This window comes from Petaurus breviceps, unplaced genomic scaffold (assembly GCF_028583685.1).
Source record: "Petaurus breviceps papuanus isolate PSGF00001 unplaced genomic scaffold, PetGlider_PUasm1.0 175, whole genome shotgun sequence".
In the NCBI taxonomy this organism is placed as follows: domain Eukaryota; kingdom Metazoa; phylum Chordata; class Mammalia; order Diprotodontia; family Petauridae; genus Petaurus; species Petaurus breviceps.
The window spans coordinates 25,251,728-25,267,979 of record NW_027185764.1 but is presented as its reverse complement, the minus strand read 5'-3'; the positions used below and the strand labels follow the sequence as shown (position 1 = coordinate 25,267,979).

General features: G+C 39.7%; 2 protein-coding genes across 2 annotated transcripts in view; one reads left to right on the top strand and one right to left on the bottom strand.

The window, feature by feature from the left end:
* Positions 1 to 16,252, top strand: part of LOC138158751 (phospholipid-transporting ATPase ABCA3-like) — a 177,674-nt gene that overhangs the window by 148,112 nt on the left and 13,310 nt on the right. The window contains exons 25-27 of the mRNA XM_069084939.1: positions 2,055 to 2,094; positions 6,176 to 6,276; positions 6,534 to 6,728. Coding sequence (XP_068941040.1) covers positions 2,055 to 2,094; positions 6,176 to 6,276; positions 6,534 to 6,728 — 336 coding nt within the window. The remainder of the gene's footprint in view (positions 1 to 2,054; positions 2,095 to 6,175; positions 6,277 to 6,533; positions 6,729 to 16,252) is intronic.
* LOC138158753 (glyceraldehyde-3-phosphate dehydrogenase-like) lies at positions 689 to 1,917 on the bottom strand. The gene has a single exon (XM_069084941.1). The coding sequence runs from the start codon at positions 1,896 to 1,898 to the stop codon at positions 897 to 899; it is 1,002 nt and encodes a 333-aa protein (XP_068941042.1). The 5' UTR covers positions 1,899 to 1,917; the 3' UTR covers positions 689 to 896.

Below are 16,252 nucleotides of genomic sequence, written 5' to 3'. Positions count from 1 at the left end.
TAGAAAACCCGAAAAAGAAGCAACAGTATAGCCTGGAAACTTGAAAATACTAGCTGCTCAGGTAGCCAATGTCAACCTGCAAGTTTGGTTAAAGGAGACAACAGTTATTTCATTTTATTCCCTTAAAACTAGGGAACTTGTACAAAGAGCCAGAGGCAAAGTCTGACTGACTGAACAAAGGAATCAGAAAACTTAAATATATTTTAGAACCATCCCAATTCAGGGTGGCTGTGTCACACCAATTTATGATCTCCATAAATTTTTAATCATTGCATGAGAAAGGAATTTTCTTAATTGAATAGATGGTAAATACAATAAAATAAGAGAGTTGGCAAAGTGTCAGTTGAAATTATGACTCAGGATATCTGTTTTCCTTACCATTAACATTCCATAATATCATATATGACCAAAAAATATTAAGATAAGAAAAAGTCCCATTACTCAAGTTAATGCCTCAAGTTAAGGATCTCATCCTTAATGGCCATAAAGTAAGCCTCAGCTGGCTTTGTTGACATAGGAAGAGGTATTCTCTGAGTTTATTCAGAGAGCAAAGACAAAGCAGGGTCTGTTTGGAATTTATGATCTCAGGATGTCTGTTTTCCTTCCATATGGAGTACGTCCCAAAATAAAGGGAAATCCCACTTTCAGCTTTATCTGGTCTCTGGAGCTGCCGACACAGGAAAAGGCATTTTTTTTTTTGCACTGAATATGTTGACTTTATTGATGGTACACAATACAGGACTCTAGGCTTCTTCCCCCTACTACAGGGGTGCTTTGGAACAAGGATGTGAATGGGACATGGGATCCCTAGTATAGGAACACAGGTTAGGAATGTGGGCTCCCCAGTGGTGGATTTCCTCTTTTTGGCTGGGGATGAAGATCCATGGCTTTCCACTTTACTCCTTGGAGGCCATGTAGACCATGAGGTCTACTACACGGTTGCTATAACCATACTCATTGTCATACCAGGAAATGAGCTTGACAAAATGGTCATTGAGGGCAATACCAGCGCCAGCGTCAAAGGTAGAAGAGTGAGTATTGCTGTTGAAGTCACAGGATACAACCTGGTCCTCTGTGTAGCCCAAGATGCCCTTCAAGGGTCCCTCTGATGCTTGCTTCACCACTTTCTTGATATCATCATATTTGGCAGGTTTCTCCAGGCGGCAGGTCAGATCCACAACAGATACATTGGGAGTAGGAACACGGAAGGCCATGCCTGTGAGCTTCCCATTCAGCTCAGGAATAACCTTGCCTACAGCCTTAGCAGCACCAGTGGAAGCAGGGATGATGTTTTGGGCAGCACCATGCCCATCATGCCACAGCTTACCAGAGGGGCCATCTACTGTCTTCTGGGTAGCAGTAATGGCATGGACTGTAGTCATGAGTGCTTCCACAATGCCAAAGTTGTCATGAATGACCTTGGCCAAGGGGGCCAAGCAGTTGGTGGTACAGGAAGCATTACTGACAATCTTAAGGGAATTATCATATTTCTCATGGTTCACTCCCATCACGAACATTGGGGCATCAGCAGAAGGGGCAGAGATGATGACCCTCTTGGCTCCACCCTTCAAGTGAGCCCCAGCCTTTTCCATGGTGGTAAAGACTCCAGTGGACTCTACAACATACTCAGCTCCAGCATCTCCCCATTTAACATTGGTGGGATCCCGTTCCTGGAAGATGGTAATGGCTTTTCCATTGATCACCAGCTTCCCATTCTCAGCCTTGACAATGCCCTTGAATTTGCCATGAGTGGAATCATATTGAAACATATAAACCATGTAGTTGAGGTCAATGAAGGGGTCATTGATGGCCACAACGTCTACTCCACCTGAGGTGAATGCAGCCCTGGTCACCAGGCACCCAATACGGCCAAATCCATTGACTCCGACCTTCACCATCTTGTTTCAGGGATGCAACTTAAGCAGCAGAACCTGGCACCAAGCTAGGAGAAAAACCAAAAGCCGAAAGGGCATTTTTAAAGCAAAGCAGTGTGTTTGATTAATTCAGACTTTGGCCAAAAATATATTTAATGATTATCATTTCTAATAAGGAAGATAAGCCACAGTAAGAAACATGACAACCAAAGAGAACTGGGTAACTCTGTTGTCCATAGCCATTCTTTTAGAAGCCAAGTTTTGTACTCAAAGCCTTGACTGACTGAACATCTTTCATCAAAATGCCATTCTAGAAAAGCAAACATGAGTCTTGTTTGACACAGATGGAAGTGAGCTAAAAGAGGTAATGCTCTAGGACTGTGGGCCCCCAGGAAGAAGAAAAATAGAAGCTATCACAGAAGACTTGACCTTGGTCTGTTTTCTTACCCCTTTGGACCATCATGATCACTCACTCACATGTACTTTCTTATTATCTTTTATTACCCAACATTACCTGAACTTCCACGGGGCATATGATATAACAGTAGAGCCTGTAAAATCAAACCATGCACTTAATCAATGCTCATTCATTTAAATATAAAGTTTATTTCTTATAGTCACCCATTACTTGGGCAGGAAAGAGACCTTTCCTTTGAGACTCATTCTAAATTATGGAGCTCACCGGGGCTTTAGAGCCAAACTTCGTAAGGAAGATTTTTTCAAATTCCTCGTATTTAAGCTCCGCACTCTCAGAGCTCCAGATCATTTTGTCATTTTCATTTTTAAAAATTTATTAGTGTGCCTGTAATTTCCTATAAAGTTTCCATTTCTAACAGAGTAGGTATTCCTTGGTCAAGGCAGCATGAGCTCAGTTTCCAGACCTGGAGAACAGTTTATTTCGAACCTCAGATCTAAGGTGATAGATGGGAAATCTTCCTGAAAACGCTTTTCAGATTTTCTCATCATCAGCATCAACAATAAGCATTTATTAAGCTTTTATTATGTGCAAGATATTATGCTAATTATTTGTAATGCATACATAAAAAGGCAAAAACATAATCCCTGCCTTCAAGAAATTCAATTCTAAAGGGGGAGACCGTATGCAAACAATTATGTAAAAATGTTGGAGGGCTTGTGGGAAAGATGAGACAGGAAGCATACGGTGGAATTTGAGCTGAGTCTTGGAGAAAGCCAGAGAGGCTAAAAGGAAGAAAGGTGGAGGGTTAGCATTTCAAGCACGAAGAGGATAGTTAGTGAAAAGATAGGGGGCCAGGAGATAAGAGTGTTGTGGGTAAGGAACAACAAGAAAGCCAGGGCTGCTTGATGAAGAGCAAAGTGTAAGAAGACTGGAAAAGTTGTGAAGGACTTTAAAAGTCAAACAGGATTTTATATTTGATCCTAGAGGTAACAGAGAGCCATTGACGTTTATTGAGTAAGGCAAATATGGTCTTTTCTAAAGAGAGATCACAATTGGCAGCTAGGTGGAGGAAAAATTAGAGTGGGCAAAGACTTGAGGCAGTACACCCAGCAGGCTATTTCTTTAGTCCAGGTATGAAGCAACTGGAAGAGAGAATGATGCTTAGGGAGACATAAAGAGTTCTGTTTTGGACATATTAATTTTGAGATGCCTACAGGACATCTAGATGAAGATGTTGGGGATAGGAGTTGGTGATGAAAGATGGGAGGTGAGTACTGGATAAACAGAAATGAGAATCATCAGCATGGAGATGATCCTTGAATCCATGGAAGGTGATGAGCTAAGAAAGTCTAGGTTATTATAGAAGAAAAAGAGAGAGGACTCAGGATAGACCCTTGAGTGACACCTAAGATTAATAGGTGTGACCCAGAAAAGGAAATCCAGCAAAAGGATCTGAGGTGTGGTCAGACACTCAGGAAGTGAACTAGGAGGAAGCACTATCACCAAAATCTAAAGAGAGAGGTACTCAGGAGAAGAGAGTGATTAACAGTTACAGGAGATGGAGAGATCAAGAAGGGTGAGGATTGAGAAATGGCCATTAGGCTTGTCAGTAAAAGATAATTGGTAGCTTTGAAAGTAGCAGTTTCAAATGAATGAAGTTGGAAGCCAGAATTCAAATTCAAAAGAGAATGAGAGATGAGGCAATTTGGCGACGTCCAGTGAGCTCTCCCTGACCTCAGAAAATCCTGGTGACAGGGTGTAAATTTCGCACTGGGCTGTACGTTTGTCCACAGCAGGTGAACAGCTTCTGGCTTGTTGGAACAATGTAGGTAACTGAATCTAAGGGCTGCAACCATCAGGCTTTAGGTGGCAGGGCTCCCCCTCTGTGGTCCTTCCCCTTAGTTCCCCTGGCCTCTCCCATGACACCCAGGCAGCTGCGAACAGGGGTAGGGGAGAGTGAATCCTTGGGGGCATGGGTCCCACCCATCTCTCCCTTCTCTCCCTCCCCAATCCCCTCCTCTCTCCTATCCACACCCATCCCGGTTGGTGGGGAGTAGGGGGGTGGGAGGGAATCAGCGCCAGGGCTACCAAGTTGCAGGATCACCCTTCTGTGTAACTGGTTGGTGCAGTGGGGATCCAGGGTTCAGGATGAGCCGGGCCCTTTCAGTGGATCACCCTGACTGGGGCAGGCTTTTTGGCCAAGCCCCAGGAACCCGAAGGTGGGGTGTCTACTACACCCCTGAAGCTCACATGGTTCCCCCACCAACCCCACCCTGGGCAGCGGCCACCCTCTGGACCCCCCATAATGGCAGTGGTGGGTAGGGATGGGGGTGGGAGTGCCACAGCTGGTCTAGGTGGCACACTGGATAGAGACCTGTTCCTGGAGTCAGGGAGACTTGAGTTCATACCCAACCTCAGACATGGAATAGCTGTGTGACTCTGGGCAAGTCACTTAACCCTTAATTTCCTCATCTATAAAATGATCTGGAGAAGGAAATGACAAACCACTCCAGTATATCTCTGCCCAGAAAATCCCACATAGAATCAGGAAGAGTCAGATACAACTGAAAAACGACAGAACAAGAGAGGAGAGGAATTAAGAGTTTGTGATTTAGAAGAATTTCTCAAGGAGTTTAGCCAAGAATTAAAAGATACATTATGATACCTAAAAGGGTTGGTTTGATCAGATGAGGATTTTTTTTAAGATGGGAGAAACGTGGTATTCTTAGAATACGTGGTATATTTAGAGGTAGATAAGAAGCAGGCAGTAGATACAGAGTAAAAATTATTCATTGGAGCCGGGATATTGGAGAGGGTAAGTATGCTGAGGAAAGACAGGATGAATTGATATCCAGGATGCATGTAGAAGGATTACCTTAGGGGAGGAGGACTATCTCTTCCTGTGAGATAGGGATAAGGGGAAAAATAGTAGTGGAAGACTACAAAGTGGTGAGATGAGCAGAAAGAGAGCTCTCAGCAAATGGCCTCATTTTTTTCAGTGAAGTGTTACAGGCAATCTTCTGAGAAGGTGGAGGAACATGTATGATAGGAGACTTAAGGATGTATAAAAAGGTTTAGAACAGTCTTCCTGGTGATAGGATAGTGACTTGATTAGGAAGCAAAAAAAGGATTGTATCACTACAATGAGGGCCCAGTTGAGATTATGTAGCATAAATTTGTAGTGTTTCCAGTCAAAAAGGTTTCATGATTTTCTCCAGTTACATTTAGTTGAATTGTAGCAAAGACTGGGATTTGGCAAGGCATGATCAGTGATAGAACAAAGGGGCAGGATAGTGGAGTGTAAAAGATAATAAATGATTGAACTCGATCACTTAGCAGTCAGGATGGGGGGGGGGAGAGGAGGGGGAAAGGTGATGGCCTGAGAAAGAACTTAAGAGAACCAAAGTAAGAATAAACCAGGAAACATAGAAGGATAAAAGATTATGATCAAAGAAAGAAACTTCAGAGTTATTAGATTTATGATTGATAGTATGGTTAAGGGTATGAACGTTTCTATATGTGGCTAAGGTGGGATGGAAGAATAAGTAATGAGGAACTGTGAAGTTAGCAAGTTTAAGGGGAGTATCAATAAGTCTCAAGGCACTGAATTCATTAGAAGGAAGGAAGGAGAATGTGCTAGAGGTCAATGGTGTGAAGAAATAGGTTATGGGAAATTAGTAGATTGAGGAACTGGGAAATTAGGGTGTTTAAAGGATTATCAGTATGTATGTTGATATATCTGTGTTAGCATTTTCATGTATGTCTCCCTTCCAACTGTCTCCCACCAGCTAACTTTGGCCAAGATGCCTGAAAGATGTCCATATCTTTATTCTTTATCTTTGAATATAGTTACAAGCAATGAATGCAACAACACAGCCCCCAGAGGATACTGATGTGTCAAATGAAAAGAAGAAAATTCGAGACTATCCTAGAGAAGCAATTTCAGTCATGCAGTGTCCACTAATTCTTAGAGACCTCAAGAAGGTAAAACTAGTCAGTGGTCAAGAGTTGTCCTGGGCTCTATTAATCAGGGGCATAAAAGATACATGTCGGTGTAGCAGATCTTTGAGATCTGCATCTGTTCTTCCTTTAAGTTAGAGAAATAGCCTGTACAAAAAAAGGAAAACCTTTTTTGTATCCACCTTTGAAAGTAGAAGTGTTTGTTACGCACTGGTCTGTAGTTGCTGTTCTTGATTTATAGGCATTATTTCTTCAGTATTATATTCTCTGGGTTTTCTCAGGTATATTATCGGTGGATACCCATCCTGGCTGTGGACAAGATTTCCTTTACAGTCATGAAAGGAGAATGCTTCGGGCTACTTGGTTTCAATGGAGCTGGGAAAACAACCACATTCAAAATGTTAACTGGAGATGAAACTATAACCAGTGGGGATGCATATTTCAATGGCTGTAGCATCAGGAAAAATATCAACACAGTAAGATATTACCACCAGGATCCAAAGTGAAATGATTTCCTGAGATATATAGGGTTGGAGACCACACTGGCAGATTTGGGTTCATAGGAAGAAGGTACTGGGGGTACTTAAGGAAGCAGCTGAGCAAAGATATGTTGATAAAAATAACCTCTGAGTAGAATGTAGCTTATTGAGCCTCCTGGAGTGAGGGGACAAGGAGCAGACAGAACCACTGTATTCATCATGGAGAAACATCTGCAGCATAGATAACATAGATGAATATAGGTTACAGTATATTAACAAAGATGATTTTTACACATCGAGTGGTATAAAAGACAGGCTTGAATGGAAAAGGAAGTAGGTTTGTCATATACAAGAGAAGATATGATAGCAAGAGAGTTTGGGTTGCATTGATCTGTACAAAATATTAAAATAACCAGAGAAAGTAGTATCCAGTAGTTTTGATAGCTTATATTAAAGGATTTATGAAAGGATGTGGAAAAGAATCAAACAGGATGTCAAGGTGTGTATCAGTCTCATTCTACACAGAAAAATAGTACTCATAGCAATGGGGCCACAGATCCATAAGTGGATAAAGTATATAAATAAATAAGTGTATGTAGCACCAACGCAATATTTACAGCATTGACAGTGACTATGAATATGCCAGTGTAGTTCTCAATTGCAAAATAAAACAGACTGTCCATATAGAAGACAGGAGCAAAACATTTGTTCAGACACAAGAAAGCCAAATCCCAACACCAGGAAACAGAATCCATTATAGCAACAAAGAAGTAAATAAACCATAACATAGGAGGGAGCCGCACCTTCCTTTAGCCTTCCCACAAACAAACACTCACAAACCTAGCTGTCTCCTTGGCTACATCCTCTCTCTCCCACCCTGCTAACTGCTCTGACTCCCAGCTTCCTGTGGGCTCTGCTTCACCCTTCAGCAAGCTCCTCCCACCACAGGCTCCATGTGATTACATTCGGCCTATTAAGGTACAGAGAAGGTTTTCAAATTCCCATTCCCATTACAGTATACTCAGATCACGTCAGTACCAATAGATAGAGTCAACATAGAGTATTTTAAAAGCAAAATCACATCACTTTTATTACCTTAATGAGCCCCATATATGCCAATAAGGACCATTCTTCAAGCTGATCAAGAATGGAGTTCCACTTAGATGATTTAAGACTCTCTTAATTTACTTACTCCACAGCCTCTAATTGCCCATAATGAACTTTATGTAAACATTGCTCCAAATGTCTTAAGTTCACCAAACAATTCAATTCAGTGAGCATTTATTAAGTACTTGTGTGCAAGCCACTATGCCAGACACTAGGGCTACAAAAAAAAAAAAAGCAAAAAACAGTCCCCTCCTTCACATCTCCCTCACGTGAGCTTATATTCTCCAGAGGTGGGAGTAGGAAATACAATGTGTACTTAACTCAAACAATCACAGGGATCCATCAGTGTAAGTCCTTTGTGACTATTGTATATACCTTTCCATAAGTCTGCCATAGGAGATCTATCTAAACAATATGTATGCAAATAAAATAATTTACAGAGAGAAAACAGAGCTATATCTTTACCAGATGATGCCCATAAGGGCAGACAGCCAAGCTAGTAAAAATAATAAAAAGAATATCCTGACTCCAGTAATCTGACTTTATTATGTCACTCAGTCAGTAACCATTTATTTAATTCTTCCTATGTGCTAGACATTATCTTAAACTCTTAGGACATGAAGAATGCCAAATACAGTCACAGTCCTCACAGAGCTTACATTCTAATGGGGGAAACAACATGAAAACATATAGGTACATACAAGATTACATAAAGAGTAAATAAAAGGTCATTTTATAGGGCACAAGTAGCTAGAGAAATGAGGAAGATCTTTCCATAGAAGGTAAGGTTTGAGCTGAGTCTCAAAGTCAGGGGAACTGACTTTAAGTCACTTTTAAGGGTCACTGACTTTAAACTGACTTTAACTGACAGGTGAGTATAGGATGGTCTAGAGTGGGGAGAAACTTGAATCAGAGATACCAAAAAGGGCCTGAACTAGATAGTAACTGTGAATGGAGAGAAAAGGGTACAAATGACAAGCTTTGTTAATGGGTTGTATATGTGGGGTGAATCCAAGTGTGGAGTAGATGATGACACCAAGCCTGGATGACTAGGAGTATAATTATACCCTTGACAGTAACAGAAAAATTGGAAAAAAAAATTGGGGGTGGGCAGTGATAGAAAAATAATGAATATCTCATGTTAAGTTTGAGATGATTACAAAATATCCAGTTCAGTATGTCCAAAAGACAGGTTGATGCTGCAGAACTTAATCTCTTACTGTGAAAAGTTTCTGTGCAAACAGAAAATAACTTGTTTTTTAAAGCCTAAAAATAATTGACAGAAATATATGGATATTTTAATGTACATTATGATATCCCTATAAATAGAATGATAAAGAAAATTGACTCTTGGACTTTAAAGTTTCATATTGTGTCTAAAAAACTATAAGGATTTAATTTATTTATTTAGGTATCAGAAAAATTTATTCCCTATAAGCTAAATATAAATTAAAGCTAAATATATAAACTAAAGGTATCTGCACCCTTTTCCTGACCCACTACAATGACAGGCTAATAATTCAATAGCAGTTCAGTGAGAATTGATTTGATCCTCAATTCATTCATATCATCTTGAAAACAGTAGGGTCTACAAAAAAAAATTGTACAATTTTATTGGCAAGAAAATTTCTGCCTTTTTCCCTTTGTCAATACCACTCTATCCATCACTTCCCAAGACTCAGCATGGGAAGCACACCCCCAGGAAAGAGCAAAATCATGGATTTGGTACAATGTGTAATGATTTTATATCATTTTACTTCATTGTTGCTTTGTTTGAAATATTTCCCTTTCTGGAGACGAAATTGTTGCAACGATACAACAGAAACCTAGAGAGTTTGGGCACTTGTCTAACAAAGTCCTATGCCTGCTACAAAGATATGATTCCTGCCCAAATATTATTTGCACTATGACTTAAATGTAAATTGTGATTGTGTTATTTAGCCATAATGTCATTGTTTTATTTTTGTGACTGCTCATTTGTTTCATAAATATTTAATTTGGTATAATGAGAGGATTTGATCTATCTATATGAACTAAATAACTAAATTAGAACTTTTTAAAAATTTAGGTGGAATCTTTTAGGAAAACTTTGGTTTTTTAATGGATACAAAATGTGGATTTTTATATTTTTTTGAAAAACGGTATTAATAACTGGCTTTTATTTCACCTACATTTCCAAGCATATTTCCAGAGCAATCCTTTATGAGAAAGAATTTTAAAAAGAGGAAAACAGTCCATTAAGACTAACCCTGATATACAAAAATTAGGCAGTAGTGTTCTGTATGGAACAGTGTTCCATACTGATAGTTTCCCCAACTTCTGCAAAAGAAATGGGAGAAGGATGCCTTGTCATATCTCTTGATCATTTTAATTTTGTAGCATTCAGCTTTGTTTGATTTGTTCTTGTCATTTACATAGTATTAGGCATCGAATATATTTTTTTCTTGATTCTCCTTTCTTCACTTGGTATAAGCTTTTAGGTCTTCCCACAGTTTTATGTATTCATCATATTTATTGTTTCTTACACCTCAATAACATCCCATTAAATTCATGTACCATAACTTATTCAGCCATTTCCTAATCAATGACCATCTACTTTAGTTCCACTTCTTTGTTATTATAAAAGTGTTGCTATAAATACTTTCTGTATGTGGGACCTTTCTTTTTGTCATTAATCTTCTTAAGGTATGTACTTATCATTGCAATCTCTGCATCAAATAGAAAGATGACTATTTAGTGATTATATTACCCTACTAATATAGAGCTAGCCTAACAACCATTAGCAGTTATATTAACTTAAAAAACAATTTCACTCATTTAATTGCAAGCATTGGAAATTGCTATATGAGGTGAAGTCTTTTGGGACAACAGATTTGACTAGTATATTGCCTCTGACCTCACTTTGATCCTGGAAAGAAAAAAGTGGTTATTACTTCATTAGAGTCCAGATAGGACATTGGACCTGGAGTCAATAAGGTCTGGGTTCAAATCCTGCCTTAAGACATTTACTAACTCTGTGATCCTAGGCCAATCCCTTCAACTCTCAATGTCTCTACCTTAGTCATTTCCTGTCCCATGGGTTTGAGTATCATCTCTATTCAGATCACTTCAGCACCTATAAAACCAGTTCTCATTTTACCCCTCAACTCCTGTCTTATATCACACATTGCTACTGGATATTGTCAGGTAATATCCCAAATTTAACATATCCAATCCAAAGTCAATTATCTCATTTAGGGAGCTACACATACTGTTCTACTAAACTCCTTTGTTTCTATGTTTCTGAGTCACCCTTCCAGTTACCCAGATTCACCATCCTTGAATCATCTTTGACTTGTCCCTTTCCCATACTGCCATAGACAAGCATTGAACAATTAAAAAAAAAACTTTACCTCCATCATCTCTGACATCCATTCTCTCAGCCATTAAATAGACACTACACAACTTCGAGTTCTCCTCCCTTCCTCTGATTTCCCACTACTTTCAGTAGTTTGCTTTGAGGGTAATGTGAAACCTCTTAACCTGGTATTTGAGGCTCTCAACCATCCAAATCAACTTATTTTTTTCAACCTTATTCAGTTCTGCTTCACCTAACTCTCTTGCCCTAACCAAACTAGATTACAAAATATTCCACAAACTCCACATTCCATTTTCTACCTTTTTCATCCTCACAGGTCATCCCCAAGCCTGGTATGTCCTCCCTCATCTCTATCTTTCAGAATCCTTATCACAGACACATTGAGATTGCCACTTAAGAAACCAGACTCCCACAGCCACATTGCTACACTTTGTCCTTTCTTTTCCTACTCTAAAAATAACCAGCCCTGAAAAAATAAATAACCAGTGTGATGAGCCAAAGAAGCCCTACTTTTCCCAGCTTTTACAGTCTGATTGCAGCCAGCTTCCTCATGAAGAAGAGTGGCTAGTATAGTCCTGAGGACTTTTTTCCCATAGCTGCTGCCTTATCACTCTTATGGATCAGTGTAGTGCTAACGCAATATTTACAGCACTGACTGTGACTATGAATATGCTGGTACAGTTCAGAATCACAAAATATAACTGACTCTCTATATAGAGGACAGAAGCAAAACATTTATCCGGACATCAGAAAGTCAAATCCCAACACCAGGAAACCATAATAGCAACAAAGAAGTGAATACACTATAACAGAGCAAAACCATCCTTTAGCCTTCCCACAAACAGTCATAAGTCTAGCTGTGTGCTTGCCTGCATCCTCTCTCTCCCACCATGCTAGCTGCTCTGACTCCCAGCTTCCTGTGGGCTCTGCTCCACCCTTCAGAAAACTCCTCCCATCATAGACTCCATGTGATTACATTCAGCCTATTAGGGTGCAGGGAAGATCTTCAAATTACCATTACAATTACATTCGACCCCAAGATCTTTCATGTCCCTTACAGAGAAAAAGTACATTAACAATACATTTCATTACATAGGTTAATAGGAGGTTAAGGATTACTGGTGGGGTAACTGGTATCAACAGAACTTTGCAACAATATAACAGAAAATAAGCATATAAAACAATAGCTTAGGGTCATTTCCCCCTCGAGGAATGGGGCTCAAAATCTTGGGTTAAGGGGTAAAGGTCTCCTCCTCCATAGCTACTTCCTGCTGAAATTGGACATAATGCCATCCCTGCCCCAAAAGTTGCCATTCAAGAAGTCAGTTCTTTAGCTGGCATCCAGAGCTTGGTTGACACAAAAGGTCCCATTTGAGAGGTCAGTTCTTTAGCTGGCATCTGGAGCTCAGTCAATGGCAGGTCCAGGGGTGACACATCTCAGTCGTGGACAAGGTTGATATACAGCTTAAGCAATCAGGCATCTGCAGGTGGAGGTTACTAAGCCTGCAGGAAACAAATCTAGCAAACAAGTTTAACAGTCAAAAAGCCAAAAAGAAACAAGGAGACACCAGAAGCAGGGAAAATATAGGGTCCACTGTGCTTCTGGAGTCCATGAACCCACTATCATAGTGTCATTCATGGAAGAATATATGAGGTAAGGGTACTATTTGGTAATCATCTTCTCCTGAATAAAATACAGTTATGGTATTATCTTCCTCATGTGCTATAATTTCTGCAGCCTTTGGAACATCAGTCTTCACAAGGGGTATTGTTTCACAAGGAATCGTGATCATTTGAACTATTCTATAATTTTTTAAAAACTGTGTGTATTCTTCCCCAAAATTTTGGAACATCACAATAATTTCTCCTTGATAATCAGAATCTGTTATGCCAGCCAATACATGTATTCCTTGAACTGCTAATCCTGATTTAGGTAATATCCATCCAAAATGATTTTTAGGTATTCTCATACATATTCCAGTAGAGATGCTTCTTATTTCTTTTCTATCCAACCAAAAGTCCTCTAAACAATGTAAATCATATCCTGCCAAACCAGGTGTTCGTGGATACAGTACTGGGACATCTTGCCTCATAGTCCAATACTCAAAATTTGGGATCTTATGCATTTGTTGTTTTCTAATTTGCAGATTTTGGGTCATCATTCTGGCTAGAGATATACTTCTTCCCAGTGTTTTTTATTCAAGTTACGTGAAGCAGTGAACAAATTATCTTACCAATGTTGATATGAATTATTAGAATTTAACTTCCTTAACTGTTCTTTTAATAATCAGTTTATTCTTTCAGTTAACCCAGATAAGTGTGGATAATGTGGAATATGGGATTCTATCCATTCTATATTATTTTACATACAATATCTCTTTATTTCATTAGCTTTGAAATGTGACCCATTATCACTTTGAATCTGCATTGGGGTCCCATAATATAGACTTATGAGATCTAGAGTTTTACAGGTGTTTTTCTGGGTCACATTCTTATATGGACAAGCCACTAATACACCTGAATAGGTGTTAACAGAAGTACATATAAATTTGCATTCTTTATCTTGGGGTAGGGGACCAGTATAACCTATTTGCCCTTGCTCTTTCTCCAGTTACTGCCTAAGGAATAGCTTGTTCCTCTTCCATCTGACATATATGACATTCCTTTGCTCCCTGTTTCAACAATGAATGAGAGATAATACTACCTCAATCTTGTGCCCACCAGTATGTGGCCTGGACCCCTAAAAGACTGATCATTTGATGGACCCATTTTGCTAGTACTGGCTCATTAACTATCAGAGTAGGGACAATATGTTGAGTAGCAATTTTTGCTAGCCGATCAGTATGTGCATTGTACTCACGTTCTGGCATGGTGAGGGCCATGTGAGCATCCACATGAAAAATCAGCAAATCAGTAACCAAAGACATGTCCCATATATCTTCTCATAATTCTTTGCCCCAGACTTGTTTACCATGAATTTCCCAATTTTGATTTTTCCACATGAGCATCCACATAGCTTACCCATTAATTATTAACTATTAGTGAATATATAACACTGGCCTCCTTGTTCTGTTTTAATGGCTTGATGTACTGCCATAATTTCATTATATTGACTACTTTCACCTATTCCAGTACTTTCCTTAATCTGAGTCTCCTTGAAGGTGTGACAAACTTGGATACAAGGATTAAGGAGGATCTTGTAGGGGCAGTCCTCACTTCCCTACTCTGTCTAATATTAAGCCCCTTTTCTTGGTACATTTTATATAGTTCATTAGTTGGAATACCATCAATTCTTCCAAAATCTACCCCTGCTCTCAGTAAGCAGTGAACAATTCTTTTCTTATCAGTCTATTTTGACTTTGAATTTGTTCTTCTCTTTTGAGGAAATTTATCTTTTTCCCATTCCTCCAAGTCAGTTAACTGTGAAATCTTATGCAGCAACTCCAAAAGAGAGTGCCCTATGTCCCCAATTAGTAGAGTCAGAATTTGGTGCTTATAAGCAGGAGGAGCTATCTTCACTATGATATTTCTATGAGAAACTGCTAAGGGAATATTGTTATATGCATTTGCATCTCCAACCATAATAGCTGTCTTCATTACTGCCTCCTTTAACTTTCTCATACAGTCTGTAATTGACTACCAGGATCTGTCTCCCCTAGGCTACATAGAATCAATGGGGCACATTTTATTGCATCCATCTGCTGCTAAAGCTAATAGATTGGTATTATTGTTACCTCCTTGCATATGGTAATCCCTAAAAGCTTGCTGTACAAAAGGATTCTGACACCTATAAATTTCAAGCTATCCATGCTATCTACTCATACTCCTCTGTCCCCTTCATCACTGATTCTCACCATCCAAGACATTAACAATTCTCCTATCCTTTGGGTGAATCTGCTTAGTATATCAGTAACCTCCTGCTGAGTGAAATCCTCAATTATCTCCCTGAACTGTTTGGCCTCCCTGATTCTCCTGCTTTCTTCTTAGTATGGGGTGAGCTCCTGCCCTCCTAAAAGCCTCCTCATCTAACTTTGTTTCCATTTCCTCCTACACATTCTCCTGGCAGTGCTCATCATGGCAGCTATGCTCAGCCTCTGCCAAAGCTGCATGTATATTCCTCTTGTTCGTTTTTTTCTTCTTTCTGAGAGGGAAACACACAGAAGCCTTTTCTTCTACCATCTGAGACCATGCAGCTTGCTCTTCTGAAGGAAAGCCCAAATGCTGTGGCACAGAAAGTTTTCCATAAAAATCAGCTAACTTCCTCTCCCTCTAAGTTTTCTCCTGCAGGAGTTTGTCTCTGTTTTTAAATATAATATGGTAACCTGATAGTAAAACCCAGCCTCTTCTACATATTCCTTCCTGTCCTTTCCCTGGTTTTACTGGTATTCCTTACAAACACGTTTCTAAATCTCTATGTTCTCCCTCCTGTAGCCTCAGTTCCCAGTTTTCACAGAGCCCTGTACTTTTAGCAAATTCCCTTGCTAGGGAGGGATAAGGTAGATCCTCCCATCCTGGGATATCCATTTCTTCTTCTAAAGTCCTCTGTCTCCAAATAGAAATCTGTTATTTCACAATCCCATCCTTGTCACCAAATGTAGCACTAACACAATTTTCACAGCACTGATGGTGACTATTAATATGCAGGCACAGTTCTGAATTACAAAGTATAACAGACTCTCCATATAGAAGACAGAAGCAAAACATTTATTCAGACACCAGAAAACCAAATCCCCAAACCAGGATACAAATCCCAGTACCAGAAAACTGAATCCATTATAGCAACAAAGAAGTTAATACGCCATAACACAGCAAGGGAGCCACACCATCCTTTAGCCTTCCCACAAACACAAGCCTAGCTGTCTGCTTGCCTGCGTCCTCTCTCTCCCATCATGCTAGCTGCTCTGACTCCTAGCTTCCATGGTCTCTGCTCCACTCTTCAGCAAGCTTCTCCCACCATAGGTGCCAAGTGATTATATTCAGCCTATTAGGGGTCAGGGAAGATTTCAAAGCAGGAAAGATCTTTAAATTCCCTTAGGCCTATTAAGGGGCAAGGAAG